The sequence below is a fragment of the Xenopus laevis genome, chromosome 6S (assembly GCF_017654675.1).
Source record: "Xenopus laevis strain J_2021 chromosome 6S, Xenopus_laevis_v10.1, whole genome shotgun sequence".
Classification (NCBI taxonomy): domain Eukaryota; kingdom Metazoa; phylum Chordata; class Amphibia; order Anura; family Pipidae; genus Xenopus; species Xenopus laevis.
Genome location: NC_054382.1, coordinates 99,743,690 through 99,758,771, shown reverse-complemented (window position 1 = coordinate 99,758,771; position 15,082 = coordinate 99,743,690). Strand labels below are relative to the sequence as shown.

At 35.3% G+C, this 15,082-nt stretch overlaps 1 protein-coding gene across 1 annotated transcript in view; it reads left to right on the top strand.

Annotated features, from left to right (window-relative positions):
• The window catches only part of LOC108719731 (suppression of tumorigenicity 18 protein-like), a 44,408-nt gene that overhangs the window by 4,290 nt on the left and 25,036 nt on the right, over positions 1-15,082 (top strand). Inside the window, exons 3-7 of the mRNA XM_018268902.2 lie at positions 542-676; positions 4,688-4,778; positions 5,053-5,151; positions 7,255-7,457; positions 11,296-11,504. Of these exons, the coding sequence (XP_018124391.2) occupies positions 542-676; positions 4,688-4,778; positions 5,053-5,151; positions 7,255-7,457; positions 11,296-11,504 (737 nt within the window). The remainder of the gene's footprint in view (positions 1-541; positions 677-4,687; positions 4,779-5,052; positions 5,152-7,254; positions 7,458-11,295; positions 11,505-15,082) is intronic.

Here is a 15,082-nt window from a genome sequence, read left to right as displayed (position 1 = left end):
AAATAGAAATTCAAACTTTTCAGCCTCTTCAACTCCATCTTTTTCAAAAATATTCTCAGTAAATTATGGCAGGGAGTGTCACTTTCTTTCTGCCTCTTTGTTCCCATAAATATTCTGCAGCAGATCAGGTTTGACCTATGCACAGACCCCTACTCGCTGGAACAGTTTGGGTCTGCACAGGCACGAGACCTGACCTTCTGCAGAGGATTGCTGGAAGCAAGGAGGTATGTGGCCACTCAACATGCTATAAACTACCTTGGGCTACTGTGATTTTTATATAATTGGATAACCTAACTTATTGGCACCCATTAGTGAATTCCTTGTGCTTTAATTGAACCTTTGTATTTCCTGTGTCTACCATGCTCTCCATACTGCTCTGGCCTAACTAATTTCATCACTCCTGTGTCCTCTATGGTTCATGCACAATAAAGCCCCCTTTACAGATACTTTTTACAACATTTGTTGCCAGTAAATATTTTATTTTTGTTAATTTAAATTCATTTAAAGTACATTTTCATGCTAATATTAATTTTTTTTACAGATTCTTCCCATCTTGAAAAACGTGAGACAAAGTGTCCAATTCCAGGATGTGATGGCTCAGGTCATGTAACAGGACTGTACCCTCACCACCGCAGTCTTTCTGGATGTCCTCATAAAGTTAGAGTGCCTTTAGAAAGTAGGTACCTTATATAATCCACATGAAAATGTAACATTTCCTACTTCCATACAATAGTTTCTACTGAAGTAGGAAATTGTCTGTTTATAATGTTTAAAAAGTATTTGTCAATGTTATACCTAAACAGGTAATAATATTAGGCTGGAAATGTTACTGGAACAAGTTTATGTTTTTTTTTATTTATTCACCCATATGATATAACAAGATTTAACCAGGTAGTGAAGTAGTGAAAAATTTCCCTTACAAAAAAAGTTTAGAAACAAGTAAATTTGAAACAGAGGCTCCAAAACTGTGGGCTACCTACCATTTGGATGCTCATAGCCTTGGTTAAATGGGGCAGCATTGAAGGTTTGTTAGAGTGATATCTGTGGAAAAAACCTATACTTCTGTAATTATGGGTTGATACTAAGTGAGGCACAGTTATAGAAATGTATTTTCCACCTTCAATATTCTAAGTCTTAATTGCTGAAATAGTGACTTATTATCAGGGATGGGCGAATTTGACCCGTTTCGTTTCGCCAAAAATTCGCCGCCGGCGAAATGTCGCAGACGCCCATTAAAGTCTATGGGCGTCAAAAAAAAAATTGTCGCGCGGCGAAATTATTTTGTCGCGCGTCTTTTTTTTTGACGCACGTCTCCATACAAGTCTATGGGCGTCATTTTTTCGGCGATCCCTACTTATTATGTCTGCAACCTTGTTATGAGCCCAACAAATGTTGGACCTCAGAGGGACTTCAGTTGTGTTTATAAGGTGTATCAGTTTGTTCACATGGTTTGCTGCCATATGAAGGGTCTGTCAATTCCAGCTTGGTTTTAAAAACATCCTCAGTCGTAGCAAACATGAAAGATTATCTAAAACATGGCATGTTTGTGTGAAATTTGCCAAGAAGCACAGCTCAAATGAGCAGTCAGAATGCCTTCCTCACATCTAAGTTCCCTAGTGGAAAAATACATCAGAAACATAGTACTGGACAGTCACGAAAATAACTTTATGGAACACCCCTGGATTTACATGTAATCAAGCTTAAGTTGACTTACTGTTCCTCAGACACACTAGATTGTGTTGCTACTTCATGTCAAAACATTGCATTTGGGTGCTCTTTTACTACTTTTTCTAGAGCAGACATATGTAAAAAAAAATAAAAAATATATAGGATTGTGGCACTCACAGGGTTTTAGTGAAAAACAAAAAAATGTTTTATTAAGGGATACTGTCGTGGAAAAAATTTTTTTTTACAAAATGTATCAGTTAATAGTGCTACTACAGCAGAATCCTGCATCGAAATCCGTTTTTCAAAACAAGAAATGGATTTTTTTATATCTAATTTTAAAATTTGCTATGGGGCTAGACATTTTGACATTTCCCAGCTGCCCTCAGGTCATGTGACTTGTGCTCTGATAAACTTCAATCACACTTTACTGCTGCACTGCAAGTTGGAGTGATGTCATTACCCCTCCCTCCTACAAGCTGCTGTAATGTAAATAGAGCCTTGTCTGCTGAGCCTGTCAATTGAACAATAGGCAGGAATCAAGATAAGCTCCCACTGACACCACTACAGAAGGACTGAAATAAGATCCTGTGATCACTGCCCCCACTGACGTTTAAAAAAATAAATATATATATATATATATATATATATATATATATATATATACACACACACAATTCATTTTGGGCACTGGAAAAAATATTTTATATAGATAGTTTATTATATTTGTTTACACAAAAATGAATGGCAGAAACACAGGAGTACACTCCCAGGACTGATGACAGGGAAAAGAAAAAAAGGATAAAATAAGGAAGACATACTTGAAAACTAGGGAAACTTAGGAGGAAGTCTAGGAAGGGTTAAAATAGCTCAGGAGAAAGGAGGCAGTAAGTAGTTAATGAAAAAAGAAGTATTGCAGGCAGGAAAGGAGCGCAGTGTGTGTGAGGTGGATAGCAGAGGGAACTCACAGCTCCTTTACCTCATCTAGTAACCAGTAAAACTAACTAGGAAGGCAGCAAGGAGAGAAAGCTCCCCCCTCCAAAGGAAAGCAGAGATCAAACTTACAGAACAGCAGGAGCTTTGATAGTGTCTGTGGGAGGAGGGGCTGCTAGTGCAGAACGTAGGAAAGTGAAAGTAATTGGTTCCCTGCAACCATGTGACCTCTCTCCTCCAAACATCACAGGCATGGGCAGAGAGGGGAGTGTACAGCTGGATTCTCATGTCGTGGTGCGACTTGGCTTTTCATTACAGAGTGGCTGCCTCCAAGCACACAGGTAATGCTGTGCCTGCTGTTAGAGCAGCACAGGATGAATGTGTAATGAGCAGAAATGGAAGCCCCCATGAGAAAATACAAACTAAAATAACTTATGCATGGAGTTGTGGATTAACATTTTATTTGCCAGACAGTGTTTATGGATGTGTTGTTTTTATAAAAATGCAAAAAAAAAAAAAATTTTAAAATGACGACAGATTCCCTTTAAGCCTCAACGTTTCCCCCACAGGGATCTTCGCTGGATGTTTGTTTGTTTTTGCTCCTGACGAAGATCCCTGTGTAAAGACCTTTGGCCTCAACAGACCTTTATGACTAAAGCATGTATTAAAATAGCATGAGAAAGGTCACATATAATATCTCTATATACTATATATCCATTATGTATGGCCAATGTAATAAAAGTGCACTGTTGGGTTCAGGCCCACAACAGTACTAGAGAATGGAATAGAATTCATCACTGTTCTATGTACTTAATCATTTAGAATGATAATTTCTAATTGAAAAAAAAGAATTTTAAGTAACTTTACCTTTTTTTCAAAAGGATTTTAATTTTGCTTGAAAATAAAACAATACATCTATCTAAAGAATAGTGATAAGCAAATCTATCCCATTTTGCTCTGCTGAAAAATTTGCGATACTGCAACAAAAATTTGTGAAACGGGAAGTCAATAGGTGACAAAAATCTTTTATGCAAGCAACTTTATTTCTCACTCCATATGCATTAATTCAATGGATGTTTTTTCTTGTGGCAACTTTTTTTTCTCTGACACTTTTTTTATCGGACACTTTTATGTCTAGACTTTTTCTCCAAATGCATTAAAGTCAATGGGCATTTTTCTTATGGCAACTTTTTTGTCTCTATGACTTTTTTGGAGCAGCAAATTTTTGCCACGGTTTCATGATGTGGAATTTCTCCACAAACCCATGCCTGGTGAAAAAAATTGCCACTACTAAAGAACAATGGTAAAGTAATAGTCCTACAAAGAGTACACCATGGGCGAGGTAGGATATACCTGTGTTACATACCATAGCAACATAACTATATATATATATATATATATATATATATATATATATATATATATATATATATATATATATATATATATATATATATATATATATATATATAAATAATTGCACACAATACCCAATATATCTTTTTGGTTGGAGAAAAGGCAGCAGCACTGTTTATTGCCATATCATTTTAAATATAACAGTGTACCGGTAATAGAGAAAACATAAGCTAACCCTTATTTTGATAACAATCCAGGCAGACTCTGCTCATAGCCCAGCAGGCCACCTTTTGACTATTCAAAGGATTTTCCAAACAATATTGATGCGATATTTATTTATGTTATGGTCATCGTTTACACACCATACTTTCCACCAATTAGTGCTGCAACAGAATTTTTTTCATGAAACCTATACATACAAAACTCATACATTCTACCATGAATACATAAAGTGGTTGGGGGGGGGGTGTTGCAATTCCTTCCCTTCTGCTGGTGCACTGAAGACCCTATTCACCCAGCTGCCACAGTTATTTATACCAGGTATTTATACCCCCAGGGGCCCTACCACCTGACCTGTGTGAAGTGCCAGTGTTATGTATTTATAAAACCCTCATATAAAATTAAATTATTTTAAAAATTTCTAATGCTTGGGAGTGAATTTTTTAGCATAATTAAGTGGTTGAGACAATGTACAAGGGACACATTAACTTTAACCATATTTATTTTCCTGTAGTCCTGGCCATGCATGAAAATGTTCTAAAGTGTCCAACACCAGGATGCAATGGAAGAGGGCATGTTAACAGCAATCGCAATACACATAGGAGGTATGCAAAATACATTTCCTGAACACAGATTTTATCTTGGTGCAACATTTCTTCAATGTAAAATTATTATTAATTTATAAAGTAAATAATACTGTTAGAATTTTACAGTGTAGTATTATAGCAACATCACTGTGCACCTCGTTCAGGATTTCCATTTAATATGGTGTGGTCTTGTGCCGGATATGCTTCAGTTAAACCTACTACCCCTGTAGAATTATTATGGAAATTGTTAAAAAAAAAAAGCTGTATAAATTAAAATGTTTCCTTTCAAAAGTCTTTCAGGCTGTCCAATTGCCGCTGCTGAAAAACTCTCAAAACCACAAGAACAGCAATTATCTTCCAATGGTGGTACCAATACTGAACCAATTCACAGGTATACACCACAAAGCAAATCACATTCTATTTCAATTTTCTTTTTGCAAATGTACTGTTTTTTAAATGTATTTTTTTCTAGTTATTAATAAAGGTCAGGCTACTAAAAGTATTTTCGTATCAATTAAAAAAAACTAGGTTCAAGGTTTTCTTTAATTGCTATACTGCATAAACACACATATAGATATGAATAACTATGTTACATAATTAACACTGAAGAGTTATTATTATGGAGGAGGGAAACACATAGCAGAATTGCTTAAATAATGCACTAAGCATTAATAGAAAAATGACCCATAACTATTCTTATTAATCTCGTATAACATAATGCAAAAAAGATATGAGTAGAATCCTCTTTTTGCATGAGAAATATATAGGGGCAGATTTATCAAAAAATTCAAATATCAAAATTTATCATGTACTGTCTCTTTAAAAATTAAACTTTGACCTTTCGCCATCTAAAACCTGCCGAATTGCTGTTTTAGCCTATGGGGGGCCTCCTAGAACCTATCTGGAGTCAATTGGTTGAAAAAATCAATGTTTTTTGGGAAAAACTTAGAATCAAATTCGATTGAATGCGCTATTCCTTTGATTCGTATGATTCTAATTCGGCTGAATACGAGCCTATTTGATAGAAAACGGACCTATTCGACCAAAAAAAAAACTTTGACTTACCGTATATACTCGAGTATAAGCCGATCCGAGTATAAGCCGAGGTACCTAATTTTACCTACGAAAACTGGGAAAACTTATTGACTCTAGTATAAGCCTAGACACAACTACAGCCCTGTCTCCCAGCAGCGCACCTTCCGCCAAAGAGACTCCCCCAGCATGGTGACAGAGAATTGTGCAGAGAGTGCTGTGTGTCATAAAACCATCACTGATCTTTCGTATAACCAACAGATGGCGCTGTGTGATATTGCCATCACTGTTAATCCTTTATTCAACCAACAGATGGCGCTGTGTGATATTGCAATTACTGTTATTCTTTGATATAACCAACAGATGGTGCTGTGTGATATTGCAGTCACTGTTATTCTTTGATACAACCAACAGATGGTGCTGTGTGATATTGCAGTTACTGTTATTCTTTGATATAACCAACAGATGGCGCTGTGTGATATTGCAGTCACTGTTATTCTTTGATATAACCAACAGATGGCGCTGTGTTTTATTGCAGTCACTGTTATTCTTTGATACAACCAACAGATGGCGCTGTGTGATATTGCAGTCACTGTTATTCTTTGATACAACCAACAGATGGCACTGTGTGATATTGCAGTCACTGTTATTCTTTGATATAACCAACAGATGGCGCTGTGTGATATTGCAGTCACTGTTATTCTTTGATACAGCCAACAGATGGCGCTGTGTGATATTGCAGTTACTGTTATTCTTTGATACAACCAACAGATGGCGCTGTGTGATATTGCAGTCACTGTTATTCTTTGATACAACCAACAGATGGCGCTGTGTGATATTGCAGTCACTGTTATTCTTTGATATAACCAACAGAGGGCGCACTGTTATTCTTTCATAAAACCAACAGAGGGCATTGTGGGATATTGCAGTCTCTCCCCAAGTGAACTGTTGGTATAGGAATGATTAAAAGTGACTGCAATCTCGGCTACTGCCTGCTGACCCGAGTATAAGCCGAGGTAGACTTTTTCAGCACATTTTGGATGCTGAAAAAAATCGGCTTATACGCGAGTATATACGGTAATTTCAGTTGGTCGTTTTGAATTTGAATTTCGAAGTTTTTTCAATTCGAAATTTGACCCTTGATAAATATGCCCCATAATGTTTAAAAATATATAAATCTAGTAAAAGTAAATTATATAGCCCTTTTTTTAAGAGGGGCTTAGATACCTTCTAGGTCAGGGAAACTATCTAGAGCCACAGATAGAATTGTCGACAGAGTGATCCCAGAAATGATTCAGTTTATGAAGGGATGCATATTTTGTTTCCCACTTTAGAGGTGCAGTCAGCAAGAAAGATGGATGATTATTTTTCCTTTTCTGGGCCAAAAATGTTGTATAATTCAATATATTGTTGAACTTGTAATCTTCCTAATGATATTTTCATTATTTTCCTGCATTTATAGAGCAACTTGTGTAAAACATCTTGAGGTAACACAGTTCAGATATGGAGCAACACAACCAGTTACCACAGCACAAGCAACTATTATTAAAGAGCATGACAAATTTGGGAAAGTTCCATTTGACTATGCCAGCTTTGATGCACAAGTTTTTGGCAAACGGACAATTGCTGCGCTTGTTCACAGCCAAGAATCTAACTGTAGTGGAGGTAAGAACTAACCTTTAACTAGCATACATATTTTGATACCTGAAAGATAAATGGTCTTATTTACAAATTGCACAGTTGCAAGTACTGGATCCATAAGAGGAACAAAGTTGCACCCTTTAGGATCCATTCCTAGAGTCCCCGTAAATTGTAGGTGTGGGTTGTCCCTTGTGTCGAAACTCCATGTTATCTCTCATAGGTCATTGCTGTAGTATCCCACGACACCATGTATGCAGAGGAAACATTTTGTACTGTTTCAGTATTTGAATACATTACAGTAAGCAAAAGGTGGTTTACCTTTCAATTAACTTTTAGTATGATATAGAATGGCAAATTCTTTGTAACAGAGAGGTGTTTATTCATTCTGCAAAAACAGCTCTGCATGATGAATTCAACTTTAAAAGGATCCTGTCATCAGAAAACATGTTTTTTTTTCAAAACACACCAGTTAATAGTGCTACTCCAGCAGAATTCTGCACTGGAATCCATTTCTGAAAAGACCAAACAGATTTTTTTATATTCAATTTTGAAATCTGACATGGGGCTAGACATTTTGTCAATTTCCCAGCTGCCCCTGGTCATGTGACTTGTACCTGCACTTTAGGAGAGAAATGCTTTCTGGCAGGCTGCTGTTTTTCCTTCTCAATGAGTCTCAGTGGGACATGGGTTTTTACTATTGAGTGTTGTTCTTAGCTCTACCAGGCAGCTGTTATCTTGTGTTAGGGAGCTGGTTACCTTCCCATTGTTCTTTTGTTTGGCTGCTGGGGGGGGAAAGGGAGTGGGTGATATCACTCCAACTTGCAGTACAGCAGTAAAGAGTGATTGAAGTTTAATAATAAAAAAACACCTTTTTTTGGTGGAAAAAAACCCTAAAATTTTTCATGATTTATTAAACCCTAATGGTGTTAAAAGTCCAAATAAAAAAGTACTCCATCTCAGACCTGTCGAGTTCATGTAAAAGTCAATGGCACATATCCCATTTACAATTGGAAGATATTCTGATCCTTTTCTGATTCTAATCCAAAAATGTTGTGGTTTTCAGGAGATTATCCAAAAAAGTTGCAGTTTTCAGTCATTACATCTGAAAAAGTCACAGTTTTCGTCGACAACTGCGCAAAAATTGGAACATTTCAGATTGTTTTTTACGATTTTATCGAGTCTTTTCCTGTACCAGATTTTTTTGTGAAAATGTATTGATAAATACAGTAAAATAAAGTCTGCGGGAATTTGTTTTTGGTTTTAAGATAATACTAAGATAATACTAAGAAATTCTTGGATTATTAAATAACCCCCTAGGTGAAGATTCTGATAACAGCTTAACTGGTTTGGTTTTGCATTTGGGAACACTTTGCCCCTCACACAAGAGTAGGATAATGATTGCAAATTTTATAGTTTGTGAGCAGTGAATGTAATAAAACTTCTTAATGAAAACGTTGTTCCGTTTGCTCCAAAAGTTTACACCACCTTCAAGCAAGTATTAACGGTTCTCAATGTGCATTAAAGAAATGCAATGCAATAAAAGCCTAATAAAGAATATTACATTGAAATATGCACATTTTTTTGTTTTTCTTTGCAAATTTGATTACATTTTCCCTTAAAATAATTAGGGACACTGCTATTTTCCCCTTTGGATTTATTAGGAGAAAAACACATATGCATCTTGTTTTCATTTACATATTTGCGTACCTATTCTACAAACTAAACAAATATATTTATTAAAAACTGAAAACATGAAAAACATATTTTTTTCATGATTTAAGAACATTGTGACCAAATAATTTGATCTAATTTTTTCTAATTACAGTTTTCTGTACTGACATTTTTTTGTGAAAAAAATGCCAACTAAAACCAGGTCAATTCTACTGAAATCAATGGAAAATATATTTTCAACATTCAAGCTATTATATTTTCAAGTTCTTTTAAAAATGATTGGAACAGTATGGTTTTTATTGCAGTAATTTATTTTTTTGACAATACATATTATATTTTAATAAATATACTGGTGATGACGAATAAAAATGGATTCAGTCGACTTTAATAGCAGCATTTTTTACTTTTTAGAATTAAAAAAAACCTTGCATTTAAAAATTTGTAAATCAGCCTACCTATACTGGCTAAAAAGCTACAGTATACTATATGCTGAATTAGACACTAGAGATATATAAGCCTTAATTAAATTGTGTTTAGTTTGGAACTGCTGTGTTGTATGTCAGTTTAAAGTTTAAACTAAATAAAAACTGCAAATAAAACAGTTGTGACAGTATCTTGCAGACACAGCTCTACCCTTTTGCAACAGAAATAAATGTAGCTCCGTGTGATTGGTGCATAATGTGCTGATGAAGCTACTCTAATTTTACCATAATTCTGATTTTTTTTTAGCCCTAAAACTTATGAATATGAATTATGTTTTCAAAAACTCAAATGTTAGCTATGTAGTGCTAAAAGCTTGTAAGTTCATGTAGAAATCAATGGGAGTTGTCCTAACTAAAATGGGTTTTTTTTCTATTCGATTTTTTAGTTGTTATATTTAAGGGGCAGATTTACTAAGGGTCAAATTTCGAAGTACAAAAAACTTCGAAATTCGACCATCAAATTAAAAAAATTTTAATTTGAATATCGAATTAGAAGTTTTTTCAACAAATTTGGCAATCCTGCGGTCGAATAAAAATCGTTCAATCGAATGATTAACTCGTTCGAATCGAACGATTCGTAGGATTTTTAGCGATCGATTGAAGGATTTTTATTCGACCAAAAAAAAACGTAGAAAAGTGCTGTGGAAGGTCTTCATAGGTTTACATTGCACTTTGGTAGCTTTAATTTGGCGAAGTATGAAGTCAAAGTTTTTTTTTTAAGAGACAGTATTTCGATTATCGAACGGTCGAATAGTTGAGTGATTTTTACTTCGAATCTTCGAATCGAAGTCGAATGGTCGAATATAGCCTATTCGATGGTCGAAGTACCCAAAAATTTATTTCAAACATTCACTTGAGCTTATTAAATCTGCCCCTTAGAGATTTAGAGTAGAATACTAAATGCATTTGTGTTTTTTATGGTTTTTATCTAGTTCTTTTATATTTTACAATTTAAAATCTTGTTAAATTGACCTCTATTTGTATGTTATGGTAAAAATATACCAATATGTCATATCATTCTTAAGAATGCGTTCTTTGTTGTTTCTTTACTGCAACGCTATTTGACAAAATTCAAAGTAAGGAGGGAACACATATTACAAGTTCTTTTTATATACTCTATATTAGGAATGTATATGTATATTATTGTGGATGCAGAGGGACATGCTGCTTTCCTTAGGGCAATTATGACCACAAAGGAAGAAAATACAGAATCTAAAGTAACCCAATGCACACCTTAATAAATTTAGCACACCATTGTGTATTCAAAAGCAAAACATGCTTTAATATGCTTAAAACATATATACAACAATATATCTATATTACAGACAATAGCATATAGATATGACCAGTGTTCAAAGTGCAAATTAGCAGATATGTTAAAATGTTAAAGCAGAAACATGCAAAAGGTGAGAAACCCCAATGTTTTGGATAAACTCCTTTTTCAAGAGAAGGGAATCCTTGAGGTTTCTTTTCACCTTTTATGTGCTAAATTTATCCGGCTGTGCATTGGGCTATTTTAGAATCTTTACTGCAACACTGCCTTAAAAATGTAAATAACATTAATATGTATCCATGCTAAATGTGTAATTTTTGTTTCCCAGTATAACAGTGCTTATATTTTGGAAAGAAACAAAAATTTTGTTTATAACCAGCTATAAACAAAATCATACATTGCATAAGTAACATGTAATCAAATCTCTCTTCGACAGCAAAACAGCACACAAGTTCAGCGAAATCTTCCAATCGACTGCATAGCGTTCACACTCAGAGTCCATGTCATGCCAGCTCTTACAACTATGGTCAGTGTAGTGAAGACACCCACATAGCAGCAGCTGCTGCTATCTTCAACCTTTCCACCCGCTGCAGGGAAGCAGCAGCAGAGATCCTGTCCAACAAACCACTGAGTCTCTCTGCCAAGGTAGGAGAATCCAAAAACCTAGAGGGTGTAGTAGTTACTGAGCTGTGAATAAACTGTTTGATTAAATCAATAAACTACATATAATAACTATATAAAACTACCTTTAGCTTGGAGAGTTTGTGGACCTGCAATTGGTGCAACGTTTGCACTAGTAAGTGGTGTAATTAATCTGTAGACCCAGTGGGGACTAGTAGGGACCTGTATCCTCCTCTCCCCCACTTCTGCAACCTCCCTCCTTTCCAAACCTGCACTAATTCCTGAATAGTGGGTTTGTGCAAGTGGGTGGAAATAACATGGACGGGCCCAGATTTTTATTTTTTTGCTGATATATATATATTTGAGGCATTTTTGGGGGGAAATTTTTTTCAAAAACTCACCAAACTTGAATTCAGTGTAATCACTACCCATTATTTTTCAATGAGTCTACCAAACCTCAAAAAAGTTAGCATGAATTTTGCAAATAAAACTCACACTGACTTCTACATGAACGGGCCAGATGATGAATTCTGACACAAAAAACTTGCAGTAAACACTCATATTTAAGTCTTAATAAATATGCCCATTATTATTATATGTGCCACATCAATCCTTTCTTTGATTTAGAATCCATGTCTACATGATTACTTAGCTCCAATGTTCCCTCTAATTATTTTTTTTTCTTTTGGCCTGTGTATGTAAACATTTTTTTAACACAAAATTCTTTGAAAGCACCAGTTGATGCACACATCTTTGCATATGTTTCTTTAATGGAAAAGAAAGAATGAAAGAATTCCAGTTTGATGCTGGGACCTGGATTTTTTTTGCCATGAAGTTTAGATTTTTTTAGAATTTATTCTTTAAAATCCCTGTTTTCAGCTATAGTTCTCATCCACACAGGTTTTTTCAAAGTAGGGATTTATACATTCAGATATTAAATAAGCATTTGATGGCAGTTGGTGTTCATATAGTTAATATCTTGAATGTCTGTAACTAAGGGTCATTAATACTAATGTACAATACATCTAATATTGTGCAGATGGCATACGTTCTTAGTAAGTTATTATCTAGGATAAGCTGCAGCGGTAGATTCAGGACTTAAAAATATCACAGCAGATTAAACTGTTTTAGTGAAAGGACAGAAAGATGCAACCAAAGCAACTTAATAATATGTATTATAGAGGTTTATTTAAAACAGCGGAAGCATATTTTACTTCAGAAATGGCTCTAGAATCAATGGTTTTGTAACAACTTTAAATACATAAAAGGTTCATATCCCCTTAATACTTTCCTGAATTGTAATTGTAAATATAGCACAACTTAAAAACAGTAATAAATAGTAGTAAATCAACTGTTACCATTATAAGCTGAGAAGAGAAAACCATTAAGATTTGAATTGCTAAAACCTTTAATGATACAAAAAAACTAAAACCTTAAAATATGGGCCTCAGTAATTAATAGTGAGTTTACATTTATATACTGAGTTTGAATCATAAGTTTAATCACTGTCTGTGGTCCACAATTTTGAAGGCATATGCCAATGTAGTCCTTGATTGATGGGATTTTTCACCAGCCCAATAAATAACTGTATGACCTGAGATCAAATATCAGTCAGGACAACTTAGTGATCAAACATTGATTCAGCAGCCAATGCTGCCTATGACTAGCCACTATTATTCCTTGGATTAAGTTGGCCATACACACTCATATCTTACCAAACTAACAGATCTTTACCCAGATGCTGATATGGTTGTTGCCTGGTGAGATTTTCAAACCTGCAATATTTTGGCCAGATATCACCCAGACAAACCCTCATGAGGGCCCCATAAATGAGACAATAACCTGCCAACTCATTCTGAAGGGAGCGAGCCTGCTTTTATCTGTATTACGTAAGGTATCCTAAACCCAGAACAAATCCCTAGGTCCTGGCCTTGGCTCATGCTTACACTTATAACAGCTGCCTTTCGCTTTGGGAGGAGCCCTCTGCTACTCGGATGCTGTCAGGTCTTATAGTGAGAGGACCAAGAAGAGAGTTCTGGGAAGACAAGGGAACCAAACGTGTGCAGGAAGAACAGTGATCAAGGAACATGGTGGAAGAATCAAGCAGAGCAGTACTAAATCAGAAAACAAGAACATAGTTGAGGTCACAGGCCAGGATCACAAACCAACAGTAACGCAGTAAAGAAACAGGATCTAAGAGAATGGTTAAAAAATGGCAGAGGTCAGGACAGGCAGCAAACTAGGGAAGGTCAGGAACAGGCTAGGTCAGAAACAGACAGGACAGTCTAGAAATGCACCCAGGAACTATTAGAAATAGACCTACGTTGGATAAAAAACAATTGGCAGTGGTCCCTTCAAATATTTAAATTTTTGCACCAGGTGCGATATCAGACTTAGTGATGAGCGAATTTGTCCCATTTGTTGGAATTTGTCAGCGCCTAATTGGTGCCGGCGCCGGTGGCGAAACGGGCAAATTCACGCCTGGCCAATAAATTTCGACCATGACTAGTCAGACTTGGTGCAACAAATAAAACAGACATGCATGTGCAGCACAGTTAATTTCAATATCAACATCAACATGCGTGTCAACAGGTGCGCAAGAGAGGAGATGGTGTGCTTCCCTGTGAGCGAGCCACTGCTTCCCAGGTATTATTACAAACAACCCATGTACGGCCCACCTTTATTTTTAGGTTTCGTATTGGTTTATGCCATCTTTTGAGCTTGCACGTCAAAATATTTTTTCTTTAACAGATGTCAAAGTTGTTTGTTACAACAGAAACTAAAATAGACAATTCTTTAGAGCAATGGCCTGGGGGGAAAACAGGAAGGGCCATTTAGTGGTATTAGAGATTTATGAAACCATGATGAAATTTTATTTTTACTCTTAATATTTGTTTTTTTATTTCTCTTATCGAGAGGCTTATTTGTTAAAGGTCAGATTTTAGTGGTTATAGAAGTTTTTGAAAACACGACTATCATCAAATTTATTAAAAGATCCAAATATAAAAAGTAAAACGGAAAAAAGCAGTAAACAATACGCTAAAAAAATATGAATACCTTGTAAACATCTAAAAATTTTAGTTTTTCAGACAAATTCTAGCAAAAAAAAATCCAAAAACCTCGAAAAGCTCAATTTGATTTTAAGTGGCATAATAAGATCAGCTTAGCACCCATTGACTTCTATAGGACCTCAAAACATTTACTTGGCAAATGTTTTAGTGTTTTTTACACTTAGGGGGTTATTTATAAAAAAGTCGAATTTTGAAGTTATGTGAATTTTTTAATGCTAATAAATTTGAAAGTACTCACATCTCGAATCGAGATAACCTCCGAAAAAATCCTCAAATATCAGGAACCAATTAACATTTTCAAATGGTTCAACTGACCTCTGCCATTGACTACATTAACTCAACAGGTTTAAGGTGGCAAAGTATCTAATTAGAACTCTTTCCATTGTCCTAATTCGAATTCAAATTGGTGGTTTTAAATTTAAATTGTGAATTTTGACCACAAAAATTTAGAAAATTCAAATTCCAATTTACTATTCTAACCTTAGTAAAGCTGCCCCTTAATATATATGAACATGTTAGAGCTTTTTAGAA